General features: G+C 50.5%; 1 protein-coding gene across 1 annotated transcript in view; it reads left to right on the top strand.

The window, feature by feature from the left end:
* CEP192 (centrosomal protein 192) overlaps window positions 1–25,901 on the top strand; it is a 1,919,503-nt gene that overhangs the window by 1,246,564 nt on the left and 647,038 nt on the right. The window contains exon 31 of the mRNA XM_086965571.1: window positions 2,665–2,844. Within this exon, the coding sequence (XP_086821697.1) occupies window positions 2,665–2,844 (180 nt within the window). The remainder of the gene's footprint in view (window positions 1–2,664; window positions 2,845–25,901) is intronic.

Here is a 25,901-nt window from a genome sequence, read left to right as displayed (position 1 = left end):
GACCCCAGGTTCTATCATTTCTGTATTCGCTGTATCGCCGGATCAGCTTTGGCATGCCGTCTGTGGCGTTGTGCTGTGGTGTTTCCACTCTCTTTTTATGTCTGGCGTTTCGGCCTGGTCCTCTGTCATGTGTTCCAGGGGCATGGGATTTCCAGGTGTTTTTCCTGTATTTTGGTTGACGGCCTTAGTCCGTCCTACTTATGTCTCCTCCTTTTCTCTTCTGGCTGGTCCACCTTCTTTCGTGGGTCAGTCTATGTCCGGAACGGTCCCCTTTCGGGGTTGTTCTGGACTTCCCTTGCCTTCGTCTTGTGCTAGGCGTGGTCTGGTCGCTCTGCTTCTTGGTTATGCCAGCTGCCTTTCTGGTCTGCGATCGGGGGCCGTGGTGTGGGCCCTTGTGCTCCTGCCTCTGGCTCTGCCGGAGTCTTGCATGCCTTCGTCTCTCTTCTCACACCGGCCTTTCTTGACAGTGATGCAGTTCCTGCCTTCTTCTCTGCCTTGTGGCTGTGGACGGTTCAGCTGCCTCCCTTCACTGTGCGTGCGTGTGTGTGTGTGTTTCCATGTGGAGGGCTTTTCCTCCATTTCTACCTCTTCGCCTTGGAATTTGGGGTGATTCTTTTCTTTCTCTGTACTCCTCTGCCATTGTCTATCCCTTCGGGTCTTTCTGGTGGATGCCCCTGGTACCTTAGCTGGGCTTGGGGTGTCCTGGCCGCCCCTCGCCTCGTCCTTGCTCCTTCTGCTTGGTGATGGGCTGGGTTGCCTTCTTGCCCCCCTTTACACATTCCCTGCCGGGGAACATGCTGTGTTCTACCTACTGGGAGGCTTTTTCGCAGGCCCTCCTCCCTTCTGGGTACGGCTAGGGTATCTATTCTACGTCAAGGAATGTGCAGCTAGTAGTCTCTATCAGATGTACGAATTACTTTCCTATGGTAATGATGTATCTTGTAGAGATGAATCTAGCCGCGGATTCCTTCACGACCCACCCTTCCTCCCCGTTCTCCGAGCACCCTTAGCTTGGTCTGATGCACTCGCCTGCCTCTGGGTGGTTTGTCTTCTGCAAGTGTCCTCTTTCACTTCCTCCCTAGCGGGATGCTTTGTTCTGTTTGCATCCACTCCTTCCTTTATGGTACTTGATCGGTAGGTTCATGTGTACTTCTGCATCCCTCACCCTGGTGTTTCCAGAGTAGGGCCTATTCATACTTTCCCCCCCTTCTCATTGCTAGAAATTTCTGACTCGTGTGCAGTCCTCTGTGACGGGGTCTCTTGGCTGTGCCTCAGCCCTTAGCTCATTTCAGGGGATGCAACTCTCCTTGATGGTGTTTCTTAGGGTAATTTGTCGTTAATATTCTGTTCTGGGCTTCTTGTCTTTCACTGTTAATGGCCTGTGGTTGCAGGCTTATTTTGTCGGCTGCAGCATTTTTCATATGTTTTTTTCTGTCTCCAGGGAGAATGTTGTATTTGCTTGCAAGGTTGCTTTGCGTTAACTGTGCTCTGCTCTTCCCTTCTATGACTTTTGGTGCCACGGTGCCTGGCACCTCCCCGAATGGTGCTGTTCCTCACCATTTGCTTCTTTCCGTTTATCTGATGTTTCGCACACTGTTCCCATATTCTCACAGTTTTTGTTTGTGATGGCTCCGCGTTGTGGTGTGGAAAACTTCCCAGAAGAAAAATGTCAGCGTGCCGGGGTGGGGCTTATGAGGTCACGCCCACGAACGGCGTCAGGGCAGTGTCACGTGGTACCGCCCACGGCGTGCAGAGATGCTACGCAAAGAACATTTTCCAGGTCCAGTCTCACGCCTGGGGATAATTCTACGTTAAGGAATCTGCAGCTCGAATCGTCTCTACCAGATACATCGTTACCAAAGGTAAGTAACTCGTACTTCAGTACTTGCAGAACGAGGATTTGGCTATCTCAACTTCCCCCTATAAAAAGCTATATTTGTTTTGTTACACCCACCAGGATGTTGGCAATCTGAAGTTCGTTTTTTCATATTCACATGGAAGACCCCCCCCTGAGTGTGAAATCATTTGGGGAAAAATGGCCCATACCTGTTGGGGCCAAGTCACCTGACCTTTATCAGTGTATTCCACTTCCCCTTTGCCTGACCCTAAATCCTAATACCCCATTGATGCACAGCCATCTACATGAGATAGCCATCAGTGGGAACGTAGCTTCTTTTTATCTTTAAACCGAACAGTGCAGTAGGGAATTTCCTCGCAATTTTGGCTGGCATTCATATTGACGCTTGGTGTATGAAGTTTTGCTGGGTGTTGCGTTTGGTAATAATCTCCCTCTCATCCACACAATATCCTGTATACCCTACTTGGGTGCTGGCTGTCATTATGTGAATTATGTCCTAGGTAGCATAACTGGGGTCAGTTAAATGCTTTTTCTGGCAGACTGACATTGTAGCTTGACATATAATAAGTTATAAGGTGTAATATCGTAATTGGGATCATTTTCTTGACTTGCTATATGCTAGTATTAGCCTTTTTTGGTTGAATAGCTTGCAACCTGAAACAATTGATTGTTGAAACTTAGCCGATATTCTGCTTTGGAAAAGTATTTAACCCTTAAGGTTGTATATACATCTTGCCTTATGTCGTAGTGAAATCCCTCATTTGGTACTAGCCTAATCTGCTAATGTGGATTACTTTTATTTTCAGCTTCATAACACGTATGGTCCTGAAGAGCGACTGACACATAATCGAGAAATTTCTATTCAACCAAGTGCCGACCGTGAAATCTGTTTGATGTTTACTCCATCGCGTGTGAGCGGCATGCTAGCTAAGCTTGAAATCAAACATTCGGGTATTCGACCATCACAGCCCGGAATTAAATTCACAGTAAGATTCTGTTATCCACAATACTGTACTAAAGTCATGTAGGAAATGCTAATACGCCATTCATTTGTTTCCTATTTTAGGTTGTGGCACTTGACTGAGCTGCATAATTTGGCATTAACGTGGACAAGCTACTGTAAACCTGATCCAGGCTTGAGCCAGAGGTCTGGCTTTGCTCAATGTCCTCTTTGAATCCAAAGCCCAGAACTAGCCGAGCTTTCATGTGACTTATGCCTGTCATCCATGCTGTACTGTGTGGACAAAGAGTTGAAGGGAAAAAAAAGGGTTTTATGTAAAAAGGAATGAAAAATAGAATCCTGTTTAATGACTGATTTTTACAAAGTGATACCAGAAACCTGGTATTAATCCTGGTTTCCGTTTAACAAAATGTTTTGATCTCGGGTAAATATTTTACATCACTGAGCCTCCGTTTACTTGATTATCAAACATGAAAGCTACTTCATTTATTTGACTGCAGAATACTAGCTGTACAAAATCAGATTGTATTTGATTTAATAGGCTATAATGTTACTTAATTTATCTATACAGAGCCAATTCCCTAACTAATCCTGGCTTGCCTGAATTTCCTGGGCCATTAGAGATTCTGCAGCAGACTGAAGCCTTGAAGGAGGCCTTGCAACTGAATTTTGGGACACTTCCTGTTCTCCCTGATATCCCTTTGGTTCCCAAGGAACTGCTGCGGCCTTCAGTTTCATTGCCACTGAAAGTTCCGACCTCTGTACATTCTGACCTTCCTCTGTACTGACTATAGCGCAGACTTGTGCCAGGCCCATCCACGTCAATGCTGACACCGGAAGATGATCTGGTGATTATTCTGATGTCTGACTCTGCACCGACTTAAGCTCAATCTCGACCGATGTCATGCTACAGAATTACTAAAAAGCACAACCACTTGATTCTTCCCCGGAGTAAGAGTTTGACTCGCCACTTGGACTGCAAACTGAAAAGGGTGCAATATTTGCAATAGTGATCTGACGAATGGCGAAGTCCTGAATTTGCTGCTGCCTTTAGTCAAGACCAAATTAATTAACCTTAAGAACATTTTGCAAACTGGGCCAGCCACCTATCAGCTCTTGTTCCCCTTGAGCAAGGCCCTCAATGATACTGTGAGAAGTTGGCCTGATATATAATGTTCACTATTCTAGTGAGCACTTTGTATCAGTCCAAACAACCCTTATTGATGATTGGTTGTAAGTCAACCTTATAGACCAGCTATCCTAGTAGCATGGATACGAGCAGTCTTCGGGCTAAACTCTAGAGGGCGTGTTAAGCCAGCTGTTATACCATCGCATATACCCCTTGAACACCAAGTGAAAGGACACCACACAAGTATTATGAAAATAAACAGTGTATTTATTTAGATCACAACAGCCCTGTACTCTTTATAAGAATAGGGTACTAAGCACACAACAAAACTCTTACGAAAATACTTTAAGTTGCACAATTTACACAAATGGGCACGGAAAACCATATACTACAAAAGTGGAATGCGAAATTACTAGCAGGTAAGTACTAATCTCATAGGGTTTGGAATCGCTAGGACTGGCCTACTGAACCTTCCGATTACTAGCAGGAGGCCTACGGGACTCGGGTGCAGAGTGTGCACTCTCACGCGGGATGCGGGACAAAGCCTGTGGAGGCTAGTAAAAGCAAAAGTTAGTGTTCTCAGGCGAACCCGACTAGTTAGAGCTGAAACGAAAAAGGATCTGGACCCTTGGATAGTGAGGCTATGCTGGGGCACCGAAATGCCGAAGTTACCTACCCCAGGGGCTGCGGATGCATAGGTCTGGAAAGACGTCGGGAATCCTCGTTGCAGTCAATGGAGCCTGAAGAAAGAAGTTGCTGGCAGGCGACCAGTGTTGAAGTTCGAAGTGATCCAAGCCTGGATCGAAGATGGATGACACCTGAAAGCAGAGGGGACCAAGTTCTTAATCACTAGCCAGTGATTGTGTGTGCACCAGGATGGCACCGGGCGAAGTCACCTCGACCAGGTGAGTGGGCGACGCTGGGCTCTGCAGTCTCACGGACCAGGAGGCGTTGTCGGCGACCAGGATGGAGGTGCGAGCTGTCCCACGATGGTTGATGCTGTCGACGTCGCTGGACCCAGGATTGGGGCAACAAGTCTTGGCAAATGCAAGCCCACGCGGTGGACCTAAGATGGCGTCTGGAGTGGACCAGGAGGGTCCGGGGTGCTCCTCTGTTGGAGGGGAGCAAGGGCCAGTCTGGAGCAACCTGACTAGCAGTGTTGATGTCGTCGTTCGTCGTCGGGAAGGCCACAAGCCAGCGGGCTAGTAGCCAGACAACGCGGTGAGCAGCAAAAAGCAGAAGGGCCCCACGCAGATCTCGTGGAGGCTGGGGGGCTGAACTTCGGTGCTGGAGCTGCTCAGGGTCGGGGCTTCTCAGACCCCAAAAGCACTCACTCGAGGATCCCTCGGCAGTCGTGCAGTTCTGATGATGGCCGGTCCCTCGAGGTCTCGTCGCACCTACGGTTCTCAGCTTAGCTGTAGAGGTAGGTAAAGGTCAGAGGTGCCAGGGAAGCCGGGTCTCGTCGTGCTGGTCAGTCGGATTCCGGAGGAAGGACGTGCAGCAAACCGCAGTGTTCTTAGATGGTGCCTGCGGGTGCAGGGTGACTACTCCTTAGTCACAAGGGAGAAATCTTGAGAAGAAGTCGAGAGTTCCTTTCATAGAAAGTAGTTTCAGGATTCAAAGATGATCTAATTTGGAAGGGGGCCGCTCCTATCTTTATACAAGAAAAAGGGGCTGGCACGCGACTAGGTCCTGCCTATGGGTGGGACCAGGAAGGGGGGTGGTTACACCCCTCTCCCATGCCGGACTTTCCCCAGGCCAGGGGCTGGTGTGCCCCAGGAACTGGTTCTAGGCGGCCTATGCATAGTGAGCACCGGGGTGCCACTTGCAGTCACCTTCCTCTAAAGCCCTGCCTACCCAGGATACACAAAACCCTGTCTGGGATGGTGCTAGCACCGCCCCTGACAGGAAACCCTTTGTCCAAGCTCCCCTCGCTGGAAGGACTCCCAGCTGCAGGGGGTCAGACTTGTGTCTGTGGTGGCAGCATCCATTTTGTGATGCTGAGGCTCGAGTTAACTTTAACCGGGGTTCACCGTTACATACATGTCGTGTCCCTCTAGAAGGGTGGAATGCTAACCCCGTCGCCAGAATTGGCGAGGGGTTAGTATTCCAATTCGTATGACACCTTACTCGACATGTTTTGATAAAGCAATACCAGAGTTGGCATATAACCGCGAGGATTATAATGCACTTAAGAGTATATGGTATGCGTTATCATGGAATAGCTATTAGGACTTGGTTCCGCAAGCTGCAAACGGGCTCAGCTCATGCCAGAGCACCATCTCACACGATTCCAAGCACTCTGCCTTCAGGATTGTCAAGGCCTGCCCTAGGAGTGACTGATAGGAATCTGTGTGTCCATTTTAGGGTTAGATATAGGTATACTATATCTAAAGCAAAGGGTGATTACACCACCTTGCCCCAGCTGTCGTGCAGCCAGTTGTGTCAGATTTAGATGGCCAGCCAGGGGTGGCATAATACATGCTGTAGCCCCTGGTAGGCCCTGGGTACACCTATGCCCTGAGTTACAGGGTCTGATAAGGTGGCCCAGTACCAATTGGTAAATGCACCTAAGGTACACGTCAATTTAGTGAGAGAACAGCAAGGCTGTGGGTCTGATTAGCAGGCCCACAGCCAGAGAAGTCGTAAACCAGTGAAGCAAAAAAAGCAAAAATCTGGGGTGATCATAGGATTGCAGACCCTACTCTCCTACAGATACCTTGAAGGCACTTGGTCAAAATCTTGTTCCTGCTCACCAGTGAATATGTAAGTGGCCGTGCACAACAGACTAGCTCCTCATAATCCCGATTTTCTTACTAAACGTTCTGCTTCAGAAAGCCTTGTGGTTCATGCTTCCACCACTAAGGTGAACCTTAGTTAATTCCCCACAACTCCTTCGGGATAGGGAGTCCAAGTGGATTTATGCATTTGACAAAGGTTTGTTCTACTCAGCTACAATGGCATTGTGTTAGGTAAACGGTTCTGCCTGTGAGATCTTGCAAGTGGTCCCGGAAGGGGGGCAGCTGGCACTACTGTTGTGCTCTGCTGATAACCATGGATGTGATCCACAGGATTTTCTGGAGATCTACATGCCACTTTTATGGATATACTCACACTTTTTCAGTGAGAAAGCAGATTCTGCCTTGTGGTGTTTTAAAGAAAGTAGAGCCATAGCACTCTCCTTGAGGCTGTTGACCCCTGCCAAAGCCATGTCTATCAGTTCAAAATGTTCAAAAGCTACTTTAAAGGACTGGCTTGCAGGCAAAGATAGTCTTCCTAACCAATACCCCAGTCACCCCAGTCTTTTCGTGGCCATGGGCGTGAGTCTGATTGGCAGCTCAAAGGACAGCAGTCCTCTTAGCCCCCTTCCACCATTGTAATAGCCACCAAGCCATTTAAGTTTGACCTTAGTTGCTCATGCCCATCTTTTGGTGTACTGGATTCAACACTTACTACCCGAGTGGTGATGCATCACATCTTACATTGTATAAACATTTTAGAATTGGCAGATCGGAGCATTTCAGAAGTCATCCAACATCCTCCATTCCTCCATCTCTGAAATGTGTAGGCCTCCAGAACAAGAATAAATTTACTTTTGCAATGAATAGGAGTATAAGCCAATGGAAATGACACCAAATTGTTTTAGATATCACATATGTGTCCCATGTCCTCAGCATAGTTCCGACTGGCATGCTCCAGTTTCTGGTCGCAGTCTCAATCCGATGGAAAGTCCACAGCAAAGTTGAAATTCAAGTCTAGGCATAAGCACAAGAAGATGGACCTTCTCTCCCCCGTGGTTCATGCCCATGGAGAGATAGTGTAGTTGTCTCTTAAAGGCCTAACCCTGCCCACCCTCCACAGTTCGAGCCAGCATGCCCTGAATTTCCTAGGCATCTTTGACTCCATAGCAGGTGAAGCCTTCAAGGAGGCAACATTTCACCCTCTTCCAGACAATTCTGGGTCACCCTAGAGTGCCTTTGGCTTGAATCCACCGAGGCTCCCAGCCAGACTTAAACCTGCATGACTTTCCTCAGTAAAGACCGCACCTGTTAGCTCTGCATCCAGACTCCTCCCCGCTTCCCCCCCCCCCCTGCCCCCCCAGCAGCACTGCGCAGTGCCTGCACCTCTGACAAATTCAACACCAGTTCTGGCACTCCCTGGCTCCTAAGGCCCAGGGTCCAGCTACATCACCAATCTCTGATCTGACTTACATTTCAGCTAGATGTCCTACAGTATCTTGTTGCAAGATAATCATGCATCCAGTGGTGTGGGATTATTCTTCGTCAGTACATGTGCCTCAGTAGCAGTGTCCTTCCGCCTTGAGGACTATATCTGAAAGAGACATGTTAGTGATAGATTCCTTACCTTAGAATATCCCCAGGCGTCAGGCTGGATCCGGAAAGTTTTTCTGCTTTGCAGTACCTCTGCGTGCCAGTAGGTGGCGTCCTGCCACTCCACGTCCGTCACTGGCGTCGTAGGTGCCGAGATGACGTCACAGAGAGTACTTAGGCGCCACCCATGCGCACTGACGTCAGTTCTTTCTTTTTCCGTGCTGAAAGCGCCGATCCGGATTGAGTACGTGCCTCGGTCATTTTGACAACTTTTTTGAGACCTTTTTGTCTCCTTTTCTTGTTTCCTGGTGCACGAAGGAATGCCCGGCTTTTAGTCTTGTGGGTCATGCCACCGTAATATGTCGGTGGCGAACCCTCATGATGTCTGCCTCTACTGCCTGGAGATCGACCATGACTCCCGAGACTGTTGGGACTGCCGAGACTGTTGGGACTGCCGTGCCATGGCCCTGAAGGCATTACGGGAGTGGCACCGGAAGTTGCTGGAGGTCAGTCACTCCTCTCACCGCCGCTCCGGGTCTAGGAACCGTTCGCGGGACCGGTGCCGTCGTTCCTCAGACTCTAAGTCTTCACCTTCAGATTCCGGTGAGCGACGCCATAAAAAGAAGTCGAAGAAGCGTGTTCGCTCTCCCACGTCCCCCCTCTCTCCCCGGAGGCAGACAAGGGGGACAAGGGCTCTGCCCCTGAGGTTCCTCCGGAGCCTGGGAGTGCCGCGGCCTACACGCTATATCTGGGTCCGTCAGCGACTCCCGAACAGGTGCAAGAGTTTCTTGCTGCCATGTAACGCCTCTTTAGGCCTCAGGCACCCGCCGGCGCACCTGCAGGCCCCGCAGCCCCCTGTCCAGAACCTTTAGACACCGGCGGTACCGCCACTGGCACCAGCCCCGGAGCCACTGGATCCAGTACCCTTGGCTCTGGCACCACAAGGTGCCGTACCGCTGGCCCCGGCGCTGCCCCTGGCTCCATCCCCAGTGCCGCCACAGGCGCCGCACTGGGTGCAGTGTATCCCGCCCCAGTTCCCGGATCATTTTGTTCCGGCCGGGGATCCACGTTGGGATGCGGCTCCGGCATAGCCTTGGCTGGTGCCCCTACTGGTTCCTCTGACCCCCTCTCCGGCTCCCGCCCTGCTGCCGCGGCCGGCTCCTTCTTCCCCGTTGGCAGACTAGGACTGGGATGGTTCTGAGGTTCCCCTTGCACGGCAGTGTGACTCCGAGCAGAATTGGGTAGATGACCTTCAAGATGCGGGTGAACTTGATGTGTCTTTTGACCCGGGGTTTGCCTCCTCTCCGGCTACTATGGAGGAAGGCGCTGCCTATACTATGGTGCTGTGTCGAGCTGCCGAGGCTCTCCAGCTCTACCTCCTTATGGTGTTCCTTAAGACCAACCTCCATACGGAGGTGCTCCAGACGGCGTCTAAGTCGTCGGTGCCGCTGCTCCCTTTCAATGAGGCCCTTACCGAAGTCCTCTTGGGCACTTGGTTGCGGCAGGCGTCGGGGGCACCAGTGGATAAGAACGTCTCTAGGAGTCATCGCCCTGTGCCTGGTGATCCCGCCTTCTTGACCACTCACCCCACGCCTGAGAGCCTGGTCATTCAGGCCGTGACATCGCAGAGTGCTTTCCCTCAGCTCCGCCGGATAAGGACTCTTAAGAGGCTGGACCAATATGGCAAGAGGTTGTTCGCCTCAGCCAGTTTGGGTTTGAGGTCAGTTAATACCGCCTGCGTATTGTGTCGTTACTCCCATGCAGTGTGGGATTCAGTGGTAGAGGTTCTGTCTCAATACTCTGTGGAGGTCCAGGCTGTCCTTTCCCAAGCGATTGCGGAGGGCAAGGATGCGGATAAGTTTGCCATCAGGTGTGGTTTGGACACTGCTGATTCGTTGGGCAGGGCGATTTCCATGATGGTGGCGTTGAGGCGCCACGCCTGGTTGCGTTCCACTGGGTTCTCACCCGATGTCCAGAGCTCGCTCATGGACAGGCCCTTTGATTGCTCCCGTCACTTTGGCGACAAGGCGGACAATGCTCTGGAGCGCTTTAAAGACTTGCGCCCCACGATCAAGTCTTTGGGTCTTTCTACGAAGGCCCCTGCCACATCTGGGTTTCGTTCCTTTCGTGGCCAGGGTAAGGGCACCCAAGCACGCTCCTCCACTAAACCTGTGCAGAACCAGCCTCAGCATGGCCGCAGCAATGGATTCCGAAGGGGTAGGTCTGGTAACCAGCGAGCGAGTCAGTCCACCTCCACCCCCTCTGCTTTCTCCTCTGTCTTCCTAATCCGGGCTTCAGGGAACACCCCACGGCAATGGGTGGCAGGGTACGTCACCACCTCCACCACTGGCGCGAGATTACCTCGGACAAGTGGGTGCTGCAGATATTCTGTCACAGGTACTCTCTCCCTTTTCTGTCCTCCCCTCCAGCCATGCGACCCCGTTACCACCGCATGTCGGGGATTCATTTGGCTCTTCTCCGTCAGGAAGTCAAGGCCCTCTTGGCCAAGGGGGCTATCGAGCGGGTTCCCGGTCAGGAAGTAGAGAGTGATTCTTATTCCCACTACTTCCTGGTCCCCAAGAAGGACAAGGGGGGCTGCGCCCCATCTTAGACCTCCGGGACGTCAGTCTCTTCCTCCGGAAGGAGAAGTTCAAGATGCTAACTCTGGCTCAGGTCTTGGCTGCCCTCGACCCTGGAGACTAGATGGTAGCATTGGACTTGCAGGACGCTTATTTTCACATCCCTGTCCTTCCAGCCCACCGGCGTTACCTGCGGTTCCCGGTAAGTCAGAGCATTTTCATTTTGCCTTGCTCCCCTTTTTCCATACCAGTGCCCTTCGGGTGTTCACGAAGGTGATGGTGGTGGGCGCAGTTCATCTGCGCAGGTCAGGGGTGTCAGTCTTCCCCTACCTAGACGACTGGCTGCTGAAGGCAGGCTCGCCCCAGGTAGTCATCACCCACCTCTAGACTACGGCCGACCTCTTGCACTTGCTGGGGTTCTCCATTAATGTGCTGAAGTCGCACATGAGCCCCTCTCAGAAGATCCCCTTCATCGGAGCAGTTCTGGATTCGACACTGTTTCGGGTTTATCCTCCCCAGCAGCGAGTCCAGGATATTTAGGCTATGATTCCGCTCTTTCAGCCTCTATCCCAGGTTTCAGTCAGGATGACCCTCTGGCTTCTGGGCCTGATGGCCTCCAGCATCCTGCTAGTTACGCATGCCAGATGGCGTTTGCGGGCTCTGCAGTGAGACCTGAAGTTCCAGTGGGCACAGCATCAGGGCAACCTGTCAGATCGTGTCCAGATCTGAGGGCGCTGCACGACAGTTGCAGTGGTGGCTCACAAATCGCAATTGGGTCAATGGCAGATCCCTCTCTTCCCCAATCGGAGCACACGGTGGTGACGGATGTGTCCCTTATGGGCTGGGGAGGCCACTTGGGAGAGGCGGAGATCAGAGGCCTCTGGTCTCCGGTGGAGTCCTGGCTCTATATCAACCTTATGGAGCTGCGGGCGATCTGGCTTGCACTGAAGGCATTCCTTCCCTCTGTCCGTTGAAGTGTAGTGCAGATGTTCACGGACACCACCACGGCCATGTGGTATTGCAACAAACAGGGCGGGGTGGGGTTGTGGACCCTGTGTCAGGAGGCTCTGCGCCTCTGGACATGGCTGGAACATCAAGGCATTATCATGGTGGTTCAACACCTGCCAGGTTCTCTGAACACCAGGGCGGACAAACTCAGCTGCCGGTACATGGCGGATCCCGATTGGCATTTGAACTCTAACGTGGCGCAAGTTCTCTTTCTGCAGTGGAGAGATCCTTGGTTAGATCTATTCGCCACCGAAGAGAATATGCAATGTCATCATTTCTGCTTGTTGGAATTTCCAAGGCAGCACCCACTCTGCGGCGCTTTTCGTTGCGAGTGGAGCTGTGGTCTATTGTACGCCTTCCCGCCTATACCACTTCTGCTCAGAGTGCTGAAGAAGATCAGGCGTTACCGGCCCAAGTCATTCTTGTGGCTTCGGACTGGGTTTGAAGAGTTTGGTATCCCGAGCTACTCCGTATGAGCATCGACCCCCCCCCCCCCCCCCCCCCCCCCCCCCCCGATCCATCTGCCTCTTCGGGAGGATCTTCTGTTGCAGCAGCAGGGGACGATCCTCCACCCGAACTTGTCCAGCCACCACATCCATGCTTGGAGATTGAGTGACTACAGTTGACACCTTTCGATCTTCCTCCCGAAAGTCTGTGATGTCATTCTAGGTGGAACAGATTTGTGGCATGGTGCACAACAAAAACTGTGCTTCCCCTTTCTGCCCACTTTCTGGGGTTCTTTTGTTCCTTCTCTCTTTGGCCCAGCAGGGCTCTGCTCTGGGCACTATCAAAGGTTATCTTTCGGCCATCTCTGCTTTGTGCGGCTTCCAGATCAGCCTTCTCTTTTTAAGTCCCTGGTTGTTAACCGTTTTCTCAAAGGCATTACGCATACGTTTGCACCAGTACCCTTCATAATGCCTCAGTGGGACTTGAATCTTGTCTTGACTTTTCTGATGTGCTCTTCCTTTGAGCCCCTTCATAACTGTCCCTTACGCCTTCTTACACTCAAGACTGCTTTCTTGGTAGCTATCACCTCTGCCAGGAGAGTGAGTGAGCCATTATCTCTTTCTTCCAAACCTCCTTTCCTTTCTTTTCACCCAGACAAGGTGATATTAAGGACCTGTCCTTCTTTCTTGCCAAAGGTTGTCACGCCCTTCCACATTGGGCAGACCATCACTTTGCCCACCTTCTTTCCGCCTCCGCATCCTTCAAGGGAAGAGGAGAGGCTCCACCGTCTGGACCCAAAACGTGCGCTCGCATTCTATCTGCAGCGTACATAGCAGTTCCGGGTGGATGATCAACTCATTGTTGGCTACGTGGGCGCCAAAAATGTCGGGCAGTGCATAAATGGACCTTCTCCCGGTGGGTCGTTCTGTGCATCAAAGCATGTTACTCCTTGGCCAAGAAGGAGCCTCCTGTGGAACTGCGTGTCCATTTGACCAGGGAAACAGCAGCAACTACTGCCTTGGGACGCGGTGTCCCCCTGCAGGATATTTGTGAGGCAGCTACGTGGGGCTCGCTGCACACGTTTACCACGCACTACTGCTTTGACAGTCCGGTCCGGAGAGATGGCTTCTTTGGCCGTTCTGTGCTCCTTGACTTGCTGGTGTAATCCTGTTCACAGACCCACCTCCGGGGTTGGTATTGCTGGGGTATCTATTATAAGGTAAGGAATCTATCACTAACGTGTCTCTTACAGATGCACAAGTTACTTACTTGTGTAATGATATATCTGTAAGACATTAGTTGGTGATAGATTCCTTACCGCCCGCCCATCCGCCATGTTCTGGGAACTGGTTACTAGGGTTAAGGTCATCCCCCTTTTAGGGCCCTAGTTTATGCACTACTTGTCAGTCTTTTGCACAGCTCTGCGTTTCGGCGAGGAATAGTTGCGTACAGAACTGATGTCAGTGCGCTTGGGTGGTGCCTAAGTACTCTCCGTGACATCATCTCACCGCCTACGACACCAGTGACGGACGCGGAGCCGCAGGACGCCACCTACTGACTCGCAGGTACTTCTAAGCAAAAACACTTTACTGATCCAGTCTGACGCCTGGGATATTCTAGGGTAAGGAATCTATCACTAATTAATGTCTCTTACAGATATATTTTTACACAAGTAACTTGTGCATTTGGTTCAGAATAAAACGTCAATCCTGACCTTTAGAATGTACCGCTTGATGATGGGGAGGAGGATATCATAGAAATTGTCCTCCCACCTGAACTGATAATTCCCTGCATTTAGACCTTCAAAGTGCTGGTGGTTCTAATACTCAGCCAGCCATGAAATTGAATTCCCTATTGGTTCCCTGTACAGAGTAAAGCTCCACAAACTACACAGTCATGCCTGAAAATTGGGCAAAACAATCTCATCAGATTAGATCTCCTTGAGGAAGTAGTTGTCATCTTGGCCGTACATCCTTCCATCAACAAAGTTGATTTATTCAGGAGGGTGGGCAAAGCTAGAGGGTGCTTTGAGAGTACTGTCAGATGGTTCCACTACAGGCTAAAGTTTCTAATCTACTTCTGATCATCCTCTCTTTCGCCAGGCAAGGCCTTGCTTTGGGCACCTTTAAATGATCTTTGTCGGCTGTAGCAAAGTGCCCCTTTTTTCAAAGTTACCCCTTACTTTTTGCGTGACTTTTAATGCACTTTGACTTGATGTGCCCTGGGCCCCTGCAAATCAGGTTCCCAGGGCCTGTGTTTTTTTCCAAAATCTGTACCCACGATTGGCACAACTCTGGCCACAGGTAAGCCACTTATTTCTTCTTCTCGAATATGAGGAGGCAATGTTCAGGGTCACCCCAAAATACTTAATTTGGGGGGTCACAGGGGTGTTCAGATTGGAACCAATTGGTCAAAGTGCAGTTCGAGGCATATGAGCTGCAGATAGTACACTGTGCATTAGATCGCCACCTGGTGTTGGGCTCGGATGATTGCAGGTTGTTGTCTTCTTGGAAGAAGTCTTTGCTAGTCCCAATAGGGGACTCCTCCCTTGGACAATACTGCGCATGGGCATCGGCTCCATCCTCAGATAGTTTTTTTCCGCCACTGGGTTCGGATGAAAGTTTCTCCGCTCCGGCCAGAAACCGTTTTTCTGCAACTTCGACGCACAGAACTTCATAAAAAAACGACTACCTGCCTTCGACATCGACTGCAGCACCTTTCGACGCCAAAGTTTCCATTCCGGTCCGCCAAGTAGGCCTTTGGGCCTATCGACGCCGTGCGGCCTACACCTTATGGAAAGAACTCCATTCCGAAAATGCCCGAAATGTCAAGCAAAGTTTCCACATAGCGACCACCACGAGCACTGTAACCTCTGCCTGTCTCCGGACCACAACGAGTCGACCTGCACAGCCTGTGCGTCCTTCCGCTCGAAGAAAACCATCCAAGACCGGAGGGCCCGGCCGACACGAGATGAGGAGATCAGCCCCAGCACCGGAAGACATCTTCGACGACGCGGCTCCACTCGTTCCCGAAGAAGACTCCCCGGATCTCCAGATCGTCTCCGAGGCAGATGACTCTGAAGACTCCATTCAATCGGGTCAGCGCGTGAGTACTACTGCCCCTGCACCACACACGCCCAAGCAGAAGGCAAAGGTCAGCACTCTGCCCGCTGGGCCCAGTCGAGACCGATCATCTACTTCGAAAGTCCCGCCTTCCGGCTCGACTCCGAAGAAATCTTCCATGCTTTCCGGTGCCTCGGCACCGACCAAGAGTCTTCCCTCGGCTCCGAAACAAAGTACGCCTTCCGGTGCCTCGTCACCGAAGGAGTCGACACCGAAGCCAAAACACCCTTCGGCTCCAACACCGAAAGAAGTGCCGAAACATGTTTCGGTCTCAAAACCGTAACCAAAAGACGCACCGGCTCCAAAGGCACACACGGTGCTGAAAATCACACAGCCTGCTTCTGAGGCCTCCGAGCACACGAACATGCCTTCCAAGCTGAAAACGACGCCTTCGGCGCCGAAATCTAAGCCACAGGACCCTCTTATGAGAAGTTGGCCTGATATATGATGCTCACTAGTTCTAGTGATCACCTTGTATCATTCCAAACAACCCTTATGGTGATTGGTTGTAGGTCAACCTTATAGTCCAGCTATCCTAATGGTAGCATGGACAAAGCAGTCTTAGGCTAAACTCTTTTGGCATGTGAAGCCAGCTGTTTTACTACATATAACCCCTTGAATACCAAATGAAAGGACACCACACAGGTTGTTATGAACATAAACAAGATATTTATTACTAACAAAACACCTCTGAACTCTTTATGAGATCAGAGGGCTAAGCACATGACAAGACTCTTAAGAAAAATACGATAAGTTGCACAAATTACAATGGTGCCCTAGGGGCACGACAAACCATATACTAAGTAAATGGTATAAGGAAATCGATAGAGGAAATGAAGATGTCCAGAGGCTGTAGGATCGCTGGGACTACACTACCCTAACCTTAGCTAAGGAGCAGGAGGCCCACGGGACGCGTGTGCAGAGTGTGAACTCACACGTGAGATGCAGGACAAAGTCAATGGACACTACAAGTTACTAAAAGGTAAGTAAAAGACAGTTCTGACTGGTTAAGACTAAAACGACTGTATACCTGGACACTAGGAGAGTCAATCTACCCTTGAGCACCGAAATGCTCTCGTTACCTCACCCACAGGCTGCGGGTGCATAGGTGTGAAAGTGTCTGGTTTCTGCGTCAAAGTCTATGGAGCCTTGAAGAAAGATGCTGCAGGCGACCAGGAGGAAGATGTCCAGTGCGATCCAAGGGTGGATCGAGGGAGATGAAGACCTGAAAGCAGAGGGGACAATGTTCAAAGTCACTAGCCAGTGACCGGAGTGGAACCAGGAAGGAACCAGATGCTGTTGTCGCGATCAGGTGAAGAGTGGACGCTTGACTCTACAGCCACGTGGACCAGGAGGTGTCTTCGACGACCAGGATGGAGGCACGAGCTGTCCCACGCAGGCCCTCGCTGTCGGCGGTGTCGGATCCGGATTTAGAGTCAACAGGCCTTTGCAAAGGCACCCCACGCGGTGAGTGGGAAAGACGTCTGGTGTGGACCAGGAGGGTCCGGGGTGCTTCTCCTTTTCAGGGAAGCAAGGGCCAGTCTGGAGCAACCAGACCAGCGGTGTAGATTTCTTGGATCGCCGTCTAGGAGGCCACTAGCCAGCCGGCAAGTGACCAGACAACGCTTCAAGCAGCAATCAAGCAAAAGGGCCCCACGCAGATCTTGTGGATGCTGGAGGGCTGATCTTCTGTGCAGGAGCTGCTCGGGGCTTGGGCTTCTCAATCCCCAAAGCACTTTCCCGAGGATGCCTCTGAAGTCGTGCTAGAAGCGTAGTGCAGTTTCTTCAAGATGGCCGGATCCACATGTCTCATCGCATCCACGGATCTCAGCTGTGCTGCAGATGTAGGTAGAAGTCAGAGAGGCCTGGAAGTCCGGGTCTTGTCAGGCTCTGAAGTCTGGTTCCAGCAGGAAGGACGACAAAATGAACCGCTAGGACGCTTGATGGTGCATGCTTGTGCAGGGTGGTCACTCCTTGGCCACAAGGGAGATTCTCTTCAGTCTTCTGTGGAGCAGAACGTCGAAGTCCAGAGTTTCTTCTTTATGGAGTTTCAAATCAGGATAATCTAATTTGGAATGGGACCAGCTCCTACCTTTATTCTCTTAAAGGGGGCTGTACTGTGACTAGGTCCCTCCTATGGGTGGGACCAGGAAGGGGGGTTGTTACAACATACAATCACAAGAAAGGGGCGAGGGTCAGATAAGTTTAAACTCTGCCACCCCGAACCCCCGGAGACCTATAGTTGTACACACAAAAGGGGTGGGTAGAGTAAATAATAAAACCATATATACTAATAAAGTGAAGAATAGAGCAAGCCCCAATAGGGCAAATCACTCTATTTGAAAAAACTGCTCTCACTCACATACCGAGGTATGTGACATGTTTCATCATTGGGCCTGCTTACAATACGCCCTGGTGTTCCCCACACAGGACGGAGCATAAGGGAGGGGGAAAAAATAATAAATTTCTCTTAACACAACATATAGTCAAACAGACTGAACAAACGCAACACTTAACACATCCAATGAGGTGGAGATAGTGCAAACACCAAGTGTTTCCAACCGAAAAGTGCGACAAAGGAATTGTGCAGTATGAGGAGTGATTTAAAACTGATTAAAGGTGTCAACCAGAATACAAACTTTATTAGACTTTTCTTGGCACCTCTACCAGGATTAAAAAATAAGTGAACAACGGATGGGAAAGTGCCTTCAGGAGATAATTAGGAACCTCAAGGCTTCCCTCCTACCACTGCCAGAGTCAACATGTTTCGACCGCTCTTGATGCGCCTGTATGGTCACTCCGGTCTTCTTCAGGACCGTCGCATTCGGTTTCTCTCAGGGTTCCCCCGTATTCCGGAGAAAAATTATTACCCCAACAGGGAGGTAGGCCCAATTAATCCATACCACTCCTGTGTAATGTATGGAGAGTGTCCCCTTAAATGCTTGAAAACAATCACTGTGGCAAAGAAAGAAGAACAGGACGAGCGGATAAGGAACCCTTGTATATATCCACCTATTCAATCTTTCAGTAATGTACATTGTCTTTAGCCACTAAACGGTGTGTCTAGTGTTGTCTAGGAAGCCCCAAATGCAGATTAATGCATGGGCTGTTTTCACAAATATTGATAGTCCCTATGTAGTCTTATGTATATAAGGCATGCATACCTTCTACTAGACCATTTCTCTGCCTTTGTACAGACACCTGCACCAAGTACCCAGAAACACTTCGAACAGCCAAAAGGCCGTTCTAAACCAACAATATCCAACTGTAACTGTTGCAAGTAACCCACTGTGGTTGTTATAAACAGACGTTTCACTTACCGAGTTTATGTAATTAATATACTCGTACTGGTGTCCGGTGTACAGGACGCCAAAGAACACAATCTGAAAGTAAGTGATGAGGGAAATGTAAGCTGAAAGGTACAACCCCCTCGTGTACGTCCGAACACTCTAGTGTTCTAGTCCGCTCTAATAACCCTCGTTATCAAGGGAAAAAACGCTTATGCCAGAAGCGTTCCCCCCTCGTATCAGGGCCCCCAAAATACCGTTCCGAAGGCTTGTCCTGTCTGTATCTAGCACGACCCGTGGCACTGCGTAGATCGAGTATGCCATGGTAACCCGGATTCTTAATGTTGTGAGACGGCATTAGCGTCCCACGTGACCCCGTCAGAGGACGTCATCGCGTATCCCGCGCGCGTCCCAGGGTCTATGGGAAATGTAGTTTAAAGAGCCAATACCATTCCGTGTGCAGGGTTCGAGACTGCTGTGAACGCTCTCACATTCCCAATGGTGTGACATGGTATGTTAAATCATGAGGTGTTATTTACTAATATTCCCTATTATTCCCAGAACCAAGAATGTTAATGGAAGGGGAGAGCCATTTCAGGGAATTAAAAATCGATGTTAGGAGAGCAACAGGACTAAGATTGTGACTGGGAGTGTACCTAATATCAGGGGTTCGATTCCCCTATGGCAACTTCCCTTTGTTAGCAATCGTTATGTGCATATATAGTTACCTAAATACACCCTATATCCCGTATTCCATCCTAAGTCTTAAAAAAAGAAGGGGAAACGTTCATGGTAGATCAATAGTTACCCCTCAGTGGAATCTCATACATCAGATCTTCTTCACAAGAATAAACCTGTCCAGGAGTGCCAACAAGGGGAAAATGCTCATAGTAGATAAGCCATTCCACCTCCATAAAGATAGAACAGGACATCCCTCTCATTCGCACATAGCTCAACATCGGCCACTAGGCAGATGCTGGTATCAGTTATACTAAGCGCTTGGATGTGTTCTAAAATCCTGAAAGGGTTATGTATGATATCTCAGCTCATTTAGTTCTAAGGCCAGACCCTCATGCTCTAACTGGCTAATTAGTGTGTCGGAAAGCAGTAGCTTCATCACTGAATAGGGAACTATTGTCTACTCAGCGCCTGCCAGGGGATGTCGTCATTCAATCCTACCAGATGGCTCTTAAGTCGATACACCCATCTTTGCTCCCTCCGGAGCAACAGATTCTGATCGTCTGCTTGATATCTCCCTAGTTGAATTTTTTCTATAACAGTCCACTTCAGATCATCTATACCATGTCTTTTTTCCTGGAAGTGGGCTGTGAGTCGAGTATTTGTCTTCCCGCATCTGATGGTGCTGCGATGTTCAGTGATTCTCACATGAACCTTCCTACTTGTCATCCCCACATACATTAATAGGCAAGGGCATGTGATCAAGTATATAACCCCCTGGGAATTGCAGTTGGTATGAGATCTCTGTTCCCAGGGGGTGCGAAGGCCAAGATCAATGGTTTTGGAATTATGTGTGAGATGGCAGACACTACATGAACCACACCTCGTGTGGCCAATCAATCTAGGTAGACCTGGTAGTGTATTGGTCTCCCTCACTCCCCCCAGATCCCTGGGTCTGGTGTGTACCAGTAAATCTTTTAGATTTTGGCTACGTCTGAATGAAAAGAGTGGTGGTGGAATGTTCATTCCCCCGGTGTTCAGGATTTTCCAGTTATGCATGACCAAGCGTTTTATATGGTGTGAAGCCGTATTGAAGGTTGACACAAAAACTGGCTTATTCATTTCGGGTTTTACAGTTTTCACAAGTAATGACTCTCGATTGGTATTGAGGGCCATCTTCTTAGCTTTTTTGATTATTCTAGGTGGGTACCCTCTTTGCTGGAGTTTACTTGTCAGTACCTCTGATTCAGCTTGGAAATCTTCTGTTTCTGAATAATTTCGCCGGATCCGTAAGAATTGTCCCACAGGTAAATTCTCCCGCAGGGAGCGAGGGTGGAAGCTCCCAAATTCCAATAAGGAATTCTTGTCCGTAGATTTGTGAAACACCTTTGTCTTTAAGGTACCATTAGAGGGTTCAATCACCAGGTCCAGGAAAGGTAATTGTGTTTTGGTGACAGTGGAGGTGAAGTGCAAGAAGGGATTTTGGGCATTGAGACATGCCAAGAAGTGATCTACTGATGGTTTATCACCCCTCCAGATTATTAGGACGTCATCAATGTAGCGACGCCATAATCGCAGGTTGTTGGTCCACGGTCCGTTTGCTCAAAAGCGCCAACATAAAGCCCTGCCAGGCTGGGGGCGAAAACGCTCCCCATTGAGGTCCCATGAGTTTGAAGGTAGATGGACCCCTCAAATTCGAAAAAGTTCCTGGTTAAGGCAATTTCGGCCAAATGTAGGATGAAGGTCTGCGGTGTTTCATATGGCCACTCTCGTTCAAAAAGTAATGTTTCCAAAACCCTGAGGGTTTCCCGTTGTGGAATGCTTGTATATAGGGCTTTGATTTGAAGCCCTATTAGGAATTCCTCAGGGTTGAACAGTATTTCCTTCAATAGATTCAGTACATCTAAAGTGTCCCTTAGATAAGTGGGTAGCTTTTGAACCATGGGTTTCAGGTAAAAGACACAAAACTCCGAGAGGGGTTCCAGCAGGGACCCCATCCCGGAGACAATAGGTCTCCCAGGAGGGGGTCGCACTGCTTTATGGATCTTGGGCAAGATGTAGAAATACGGAGTCCTTGGTGATTTTTGTACAAGGAACTCCGCTTCTTGTTGGGTGATCCAGTCATTAGCCTTAGCCTCCTCAACCATGATACCAATCTCCGTGGTGATCTCCTCTGTGGGGTCTTGTCTTAATTTTTGGTATGTTCGTGGGTCTGCCAAAAGACGCAAACATTCACCCGGGTAGGCCTCGATATCCATGATTACGGTGGCCCCGCCTTTGTCTGCAGGCCTCAGAATAATATTTTTGTTAGACGCCAGAGTCTTCAGAGATTCCTTTTCCCGATTTGAAAGGTTGGAGAAATGTCCAGAATTTTCCAAATTTGCTGATTCCAAATCATGGATCACTGCTGCCTCAAAAGCCGCAATCTGTGGCGGGAGTACTGCCAATTGTGGTGTGAAAGATGATTTAGGACGAAAAGGTGTATCGCCCCTATGTCTATCAAGAGTCTTGGTGTTCAAAGAAGACTCTCAATCTCACATTTCGGAAGAAGACGGCCAAATCCTGTCGCAATTTAAATAGATCAGACTAATTCGTAGGAACAAAGCCCAGACCCATATTAAGGATCTGCTCTTGGAGATCAGTCAACAGATGGGAAGACAAATTGACCACTAGTGATTGTCGCTGCTGGAACTCGGTGTAGTTCCCTGTGCCATGCTCCTGGTGATGCGCTGGGTGATTTCCGGATCTTGGTCTGACCAGTTGACTCTCGCAGGTGTCTTCTGCTTGCCACGACCCCTCCCGCGGCCTCCCCCTAAAAAAGGCCCCTAGAAGTTTTGGAACTGTGCATTCAGGAAATCAGGGTTCTGGAACCGGGTCATAAGTGTACCCAAGGCCTACCAGGGTCTGCAGCATGTATTGTGCCTCCCCTGGCTGGCCATCTAAACAGACACAACTGGCTGGTAAGACAGCTGGGGCAAGGTGGTGTAATCACACTTTGCTTTAGATATAGTATACCTATATCTAAACCTAGAATGGACACATATACTCCTATAAGTCACTCCTATGGCAGGCCTTAACAATCCTGGAGGCAGAGTGCTTGGAATTATGTGAGATAGTGCTCTGGCATGAGGAGCTGAGCCTGTCTACAGCTTTCGGAACCAAGTCCTTTAGCTGTTTCCATGTTAACGCTATACCATATACTCTTAAGTGCATTATAACCTCACGGTTATTGCTAACTTTGGCATAGCATTATCAAAACATGTCGAGTAAGGTGTCATACGAATTGGAATACTACCCCCTCGCCAGTTCTGGCGACGGGGGTAGCATTCCACCCATCTAGAGGGACACGACATGTACCTAACTGTGAACCCCGGTTAAAGTTAACCTGAGGCTCAGCATCACAAAATGGATGCTGCCACCAGACACAAGTCTGACCTCCTGCTGCTGGGAGTCCTTCCAGCGAGGGAGGCTTGGACAAAGGGTTTCCTGCCTTGGGAGGTGCTAGCACCACCCCAGACAGGATTTTGTGTATTAGGTAGGACCGGGCTGAAAGGAATGAGACATGCCTGGGGCACACAAGGTGCCCTTTGCATACACCGGTTCAAACCAGTTGCTGGGGCACTCCAACCCCAACTCTGGCGCGAGATCGGACAAAGGATAGGGGGTGTAACCACCCTCTTCCTGGAACCACCCATAGGAGGGACCTAGTGATAGTACAGCCCCCTTTAGCAGGATAAAGGTAGGAGCTGGTCCCATTCCAAATGAGAATATTCTTGAACTGAAATTCTGCAAGAGGAAACTCTGGACTTCGACATTCTGCTAAGAAGACTGAAGAAATCTCCCTTGTGGGCAAGGAGTGTCCACCCTGCACAAGCAGACACCATCAGCATCCAGCGGCTTCACTTTGTCGTCTTCCCTTGAGGATCCAGACTTCAGAGCCCGACGAGACCCGTGGGTGCGACGAGACACGTGGGACCGGCCATCTTGGAGAAACTGCACTACGCTTCCAGCACGACTTCAGAGGTATCCTCGACCAAGTGCTTTGGGGACTGAGAAGCTCCAGCCCCGAGCAGCTCCTGCATCCACGAGATCTGCGTGGGGCCCTTCTGCCTGTTTGCTGCTCGACGTGTTGTCTGGTCACTTGCCGGCTGGCTAGTGGCCTCCTAGACGACGATCCACAACATCAACACCGCTGGTCTGGTTGCTCCAGACTGGCCCTTGCTTCCTTCCAAAAGAGAGGCACCCCGGACTCTCCTGGTCCGCATCAGACGTCTTTTCTACTCACCGCGTGGGTTGCCTTTGCCAAGGCCTGTTGACTCCAAAATCCGGATCCGACACCGCCAACAGCGAGAGCCTGCGTGGGACAGCTCGTGCCTCCATCCTGGTCGTCGAAGACACCACCTGGTCCAATGGGGCTGCAGAGTCAAGCGTCCACTCTTCACCTGATCGCGACGACAGCCTCTGGTTCCTTCCTGGTTCCACTCCAGTCACTGGCTAGTGACTTTAAACACTGTCCCCTCTGCTTTCAGGTCCTCTTCTTCCTCGATCCACCCTTGGGTCGCACCGGACATCTTCCTCCTGGTCGCCTGCAGCATCTTTTCTTTCAGGCTCCAGAGTTCAATGCCGGAACCCGACACAACTTCGCACCTATGCACCCGCAGCCCGTGGGTGAGGTAACAAGAGCATTTCGGTGCTCCAAGATAGATTGATTCTCCTAGTGTCCAGTTCCACAGTCGTTTAGTCCTAACTAGTCAGGATTGTCCGTACTCACCTTTTTCTTGAACTGTACTGTCCATAGACGTTGTTACGCATCTCGCGTGTGAGTTCACACTCTGCACACGCGTTCCGTGGGCCTCCTATTACTTACCTAAAGTTAGGATAGTGTAGTCCCAGCGATCCTACAGCCTCTGGACAGCTCCATTCCTTTATTCGACTTCCTTATACCATTTACTTAGTATATGGTTTGTTGCGCCCCTAGGGCAACATTGTAACTTGTGCAACTTAACGTATTTTTCTTAAGAGTCTTGTCATGTGCTTAGCCCTCTGATCTCATAAAGAGTTCAGAGGTGTTTGTTAGTTAATAAATATCTTGTTTATTTTCATAACTACCTCTGTGGTGTCCTTTCATTTGGTATTCAAGGGGTTATATGTGGTAAAACAGCTGGCTTCACATGCCAAAAGAGTTTAGCCTAAGACTGCTTTGTCCATGCTACCATTAGGATAGCTGGTCTATAAGGTTGACTTACAACCAATCACCATAAAGGTTGTTTGGACTGATACAAGGTGGTCACTAGAATTAGTGAGCATCATATATCAGGCCAACTTCTCACAGTCAGTTCTTCTTTTTTCTGCGCCAGCACGCGCAGATCCGGGAAGAGCAGTACTACTTACTCACTTTTTGACTAACTTTTTTCGATCAATTTTGGATTTTCTCGAGTTGTTTATAGACTCTGGTGCCGGTAGGGATGCCCGGGTTCAAGCCCTGCGACGACTGTAACCGACTGATGACGGTTACCGACCCCCACCGTCTGTGTCTTTATTGCCGCGGGCCGACCATGATGACAATTCGTGCCCCGACTGCCGGGCCTTGATGTCGAAAGCTAGGCGGGAGCGGTCCCGTAAGCGACTCGAGATCTGGTAGTCGGCCCGCGCCGCTCGAGGTCCCGGTCCAGGAGGAGGTCAAGGGACCGGTCGCGGGGCCACAGTCATCACAGCTCGGTGAGTCAACACCACTCGTCTGGTTCAAGGTCCTTAGGTAAGTCGAGGCATAAGAAGTCGAAGAAGCGACATCGCTCTTCTGACCCCCCCCCCGAAGCTCGCGCGGGTTCGAGTGACACCGCCCACGCACCAAACCCTGGGCTGAATGCGACGCCGGAGGAGATCAGCGCCTTCCTCACGGCCATAAGGTCGCGCTTCCTTCAGTCGGGGCCAGCTGAGGTACCTTCGAGCCCCGCGGACCTGTCTGGGACCTCAAGCGTGCCGGCGGCTTCGGCCCGGTGCCGTCTGGTGCTTCGGCCCCAACGCCACAGGGCTCCTCTGGATCCAGGCCTGGATCTGTGTCGACGCCGTCATTCTTACGACTCCGCCGGCTTCGTCACCAAGGGTGTCGCCCCCGGAGCAGTCTTCGGGCGGCGGCGGCCCCCATCCCCACCCCGGTCCGGATCCGGCGTCAGACCGGAACGACTGGCGCCGTCTAAGACACCGATAGGTGAGCCCTTCCCAGAAGATCCGGCTCCATCATTTCTTCCTGACCTTCAGGAGATGGATGACGAGGGGGATTGGGAGGGGTCTGTGGACCCTCTGGCACTGCAGCACCAGTTGAGTCAGGAGTGGGCGGATGAACTTGGGGAGGCCTGTATTCTGGACATTTTGCCCGACACTGGTTTTGTCTCCCCTCCTACCGTGGCTATGGAGGAGGGGACTGTGTACAGCGTAGTGTTGACTCGGGCAGCCAAGGCCTTGGCTATTGAGCTCCCAGTCGTGGCAGTGAGGACTAACCTC

Source organism: Lissotriton vulgaris, chromosome 4_1 (assembly GCF_964263255.1).
Source record: "Lissotriton vulgaris chromosome 4_1, aLisVul1.2, whole genome shotgun sequence".
Classification (NCBI taxonomy): domain Eukaryota; kingdom Metazoa; phylum Chordata; class Amphibia; order Caudata; family Salamandridae; genus Lissotriton; species Lissotriton vulgaris.
This window is presented reverse-complemented; position numbering and strand designations above follow the sequence as displayed.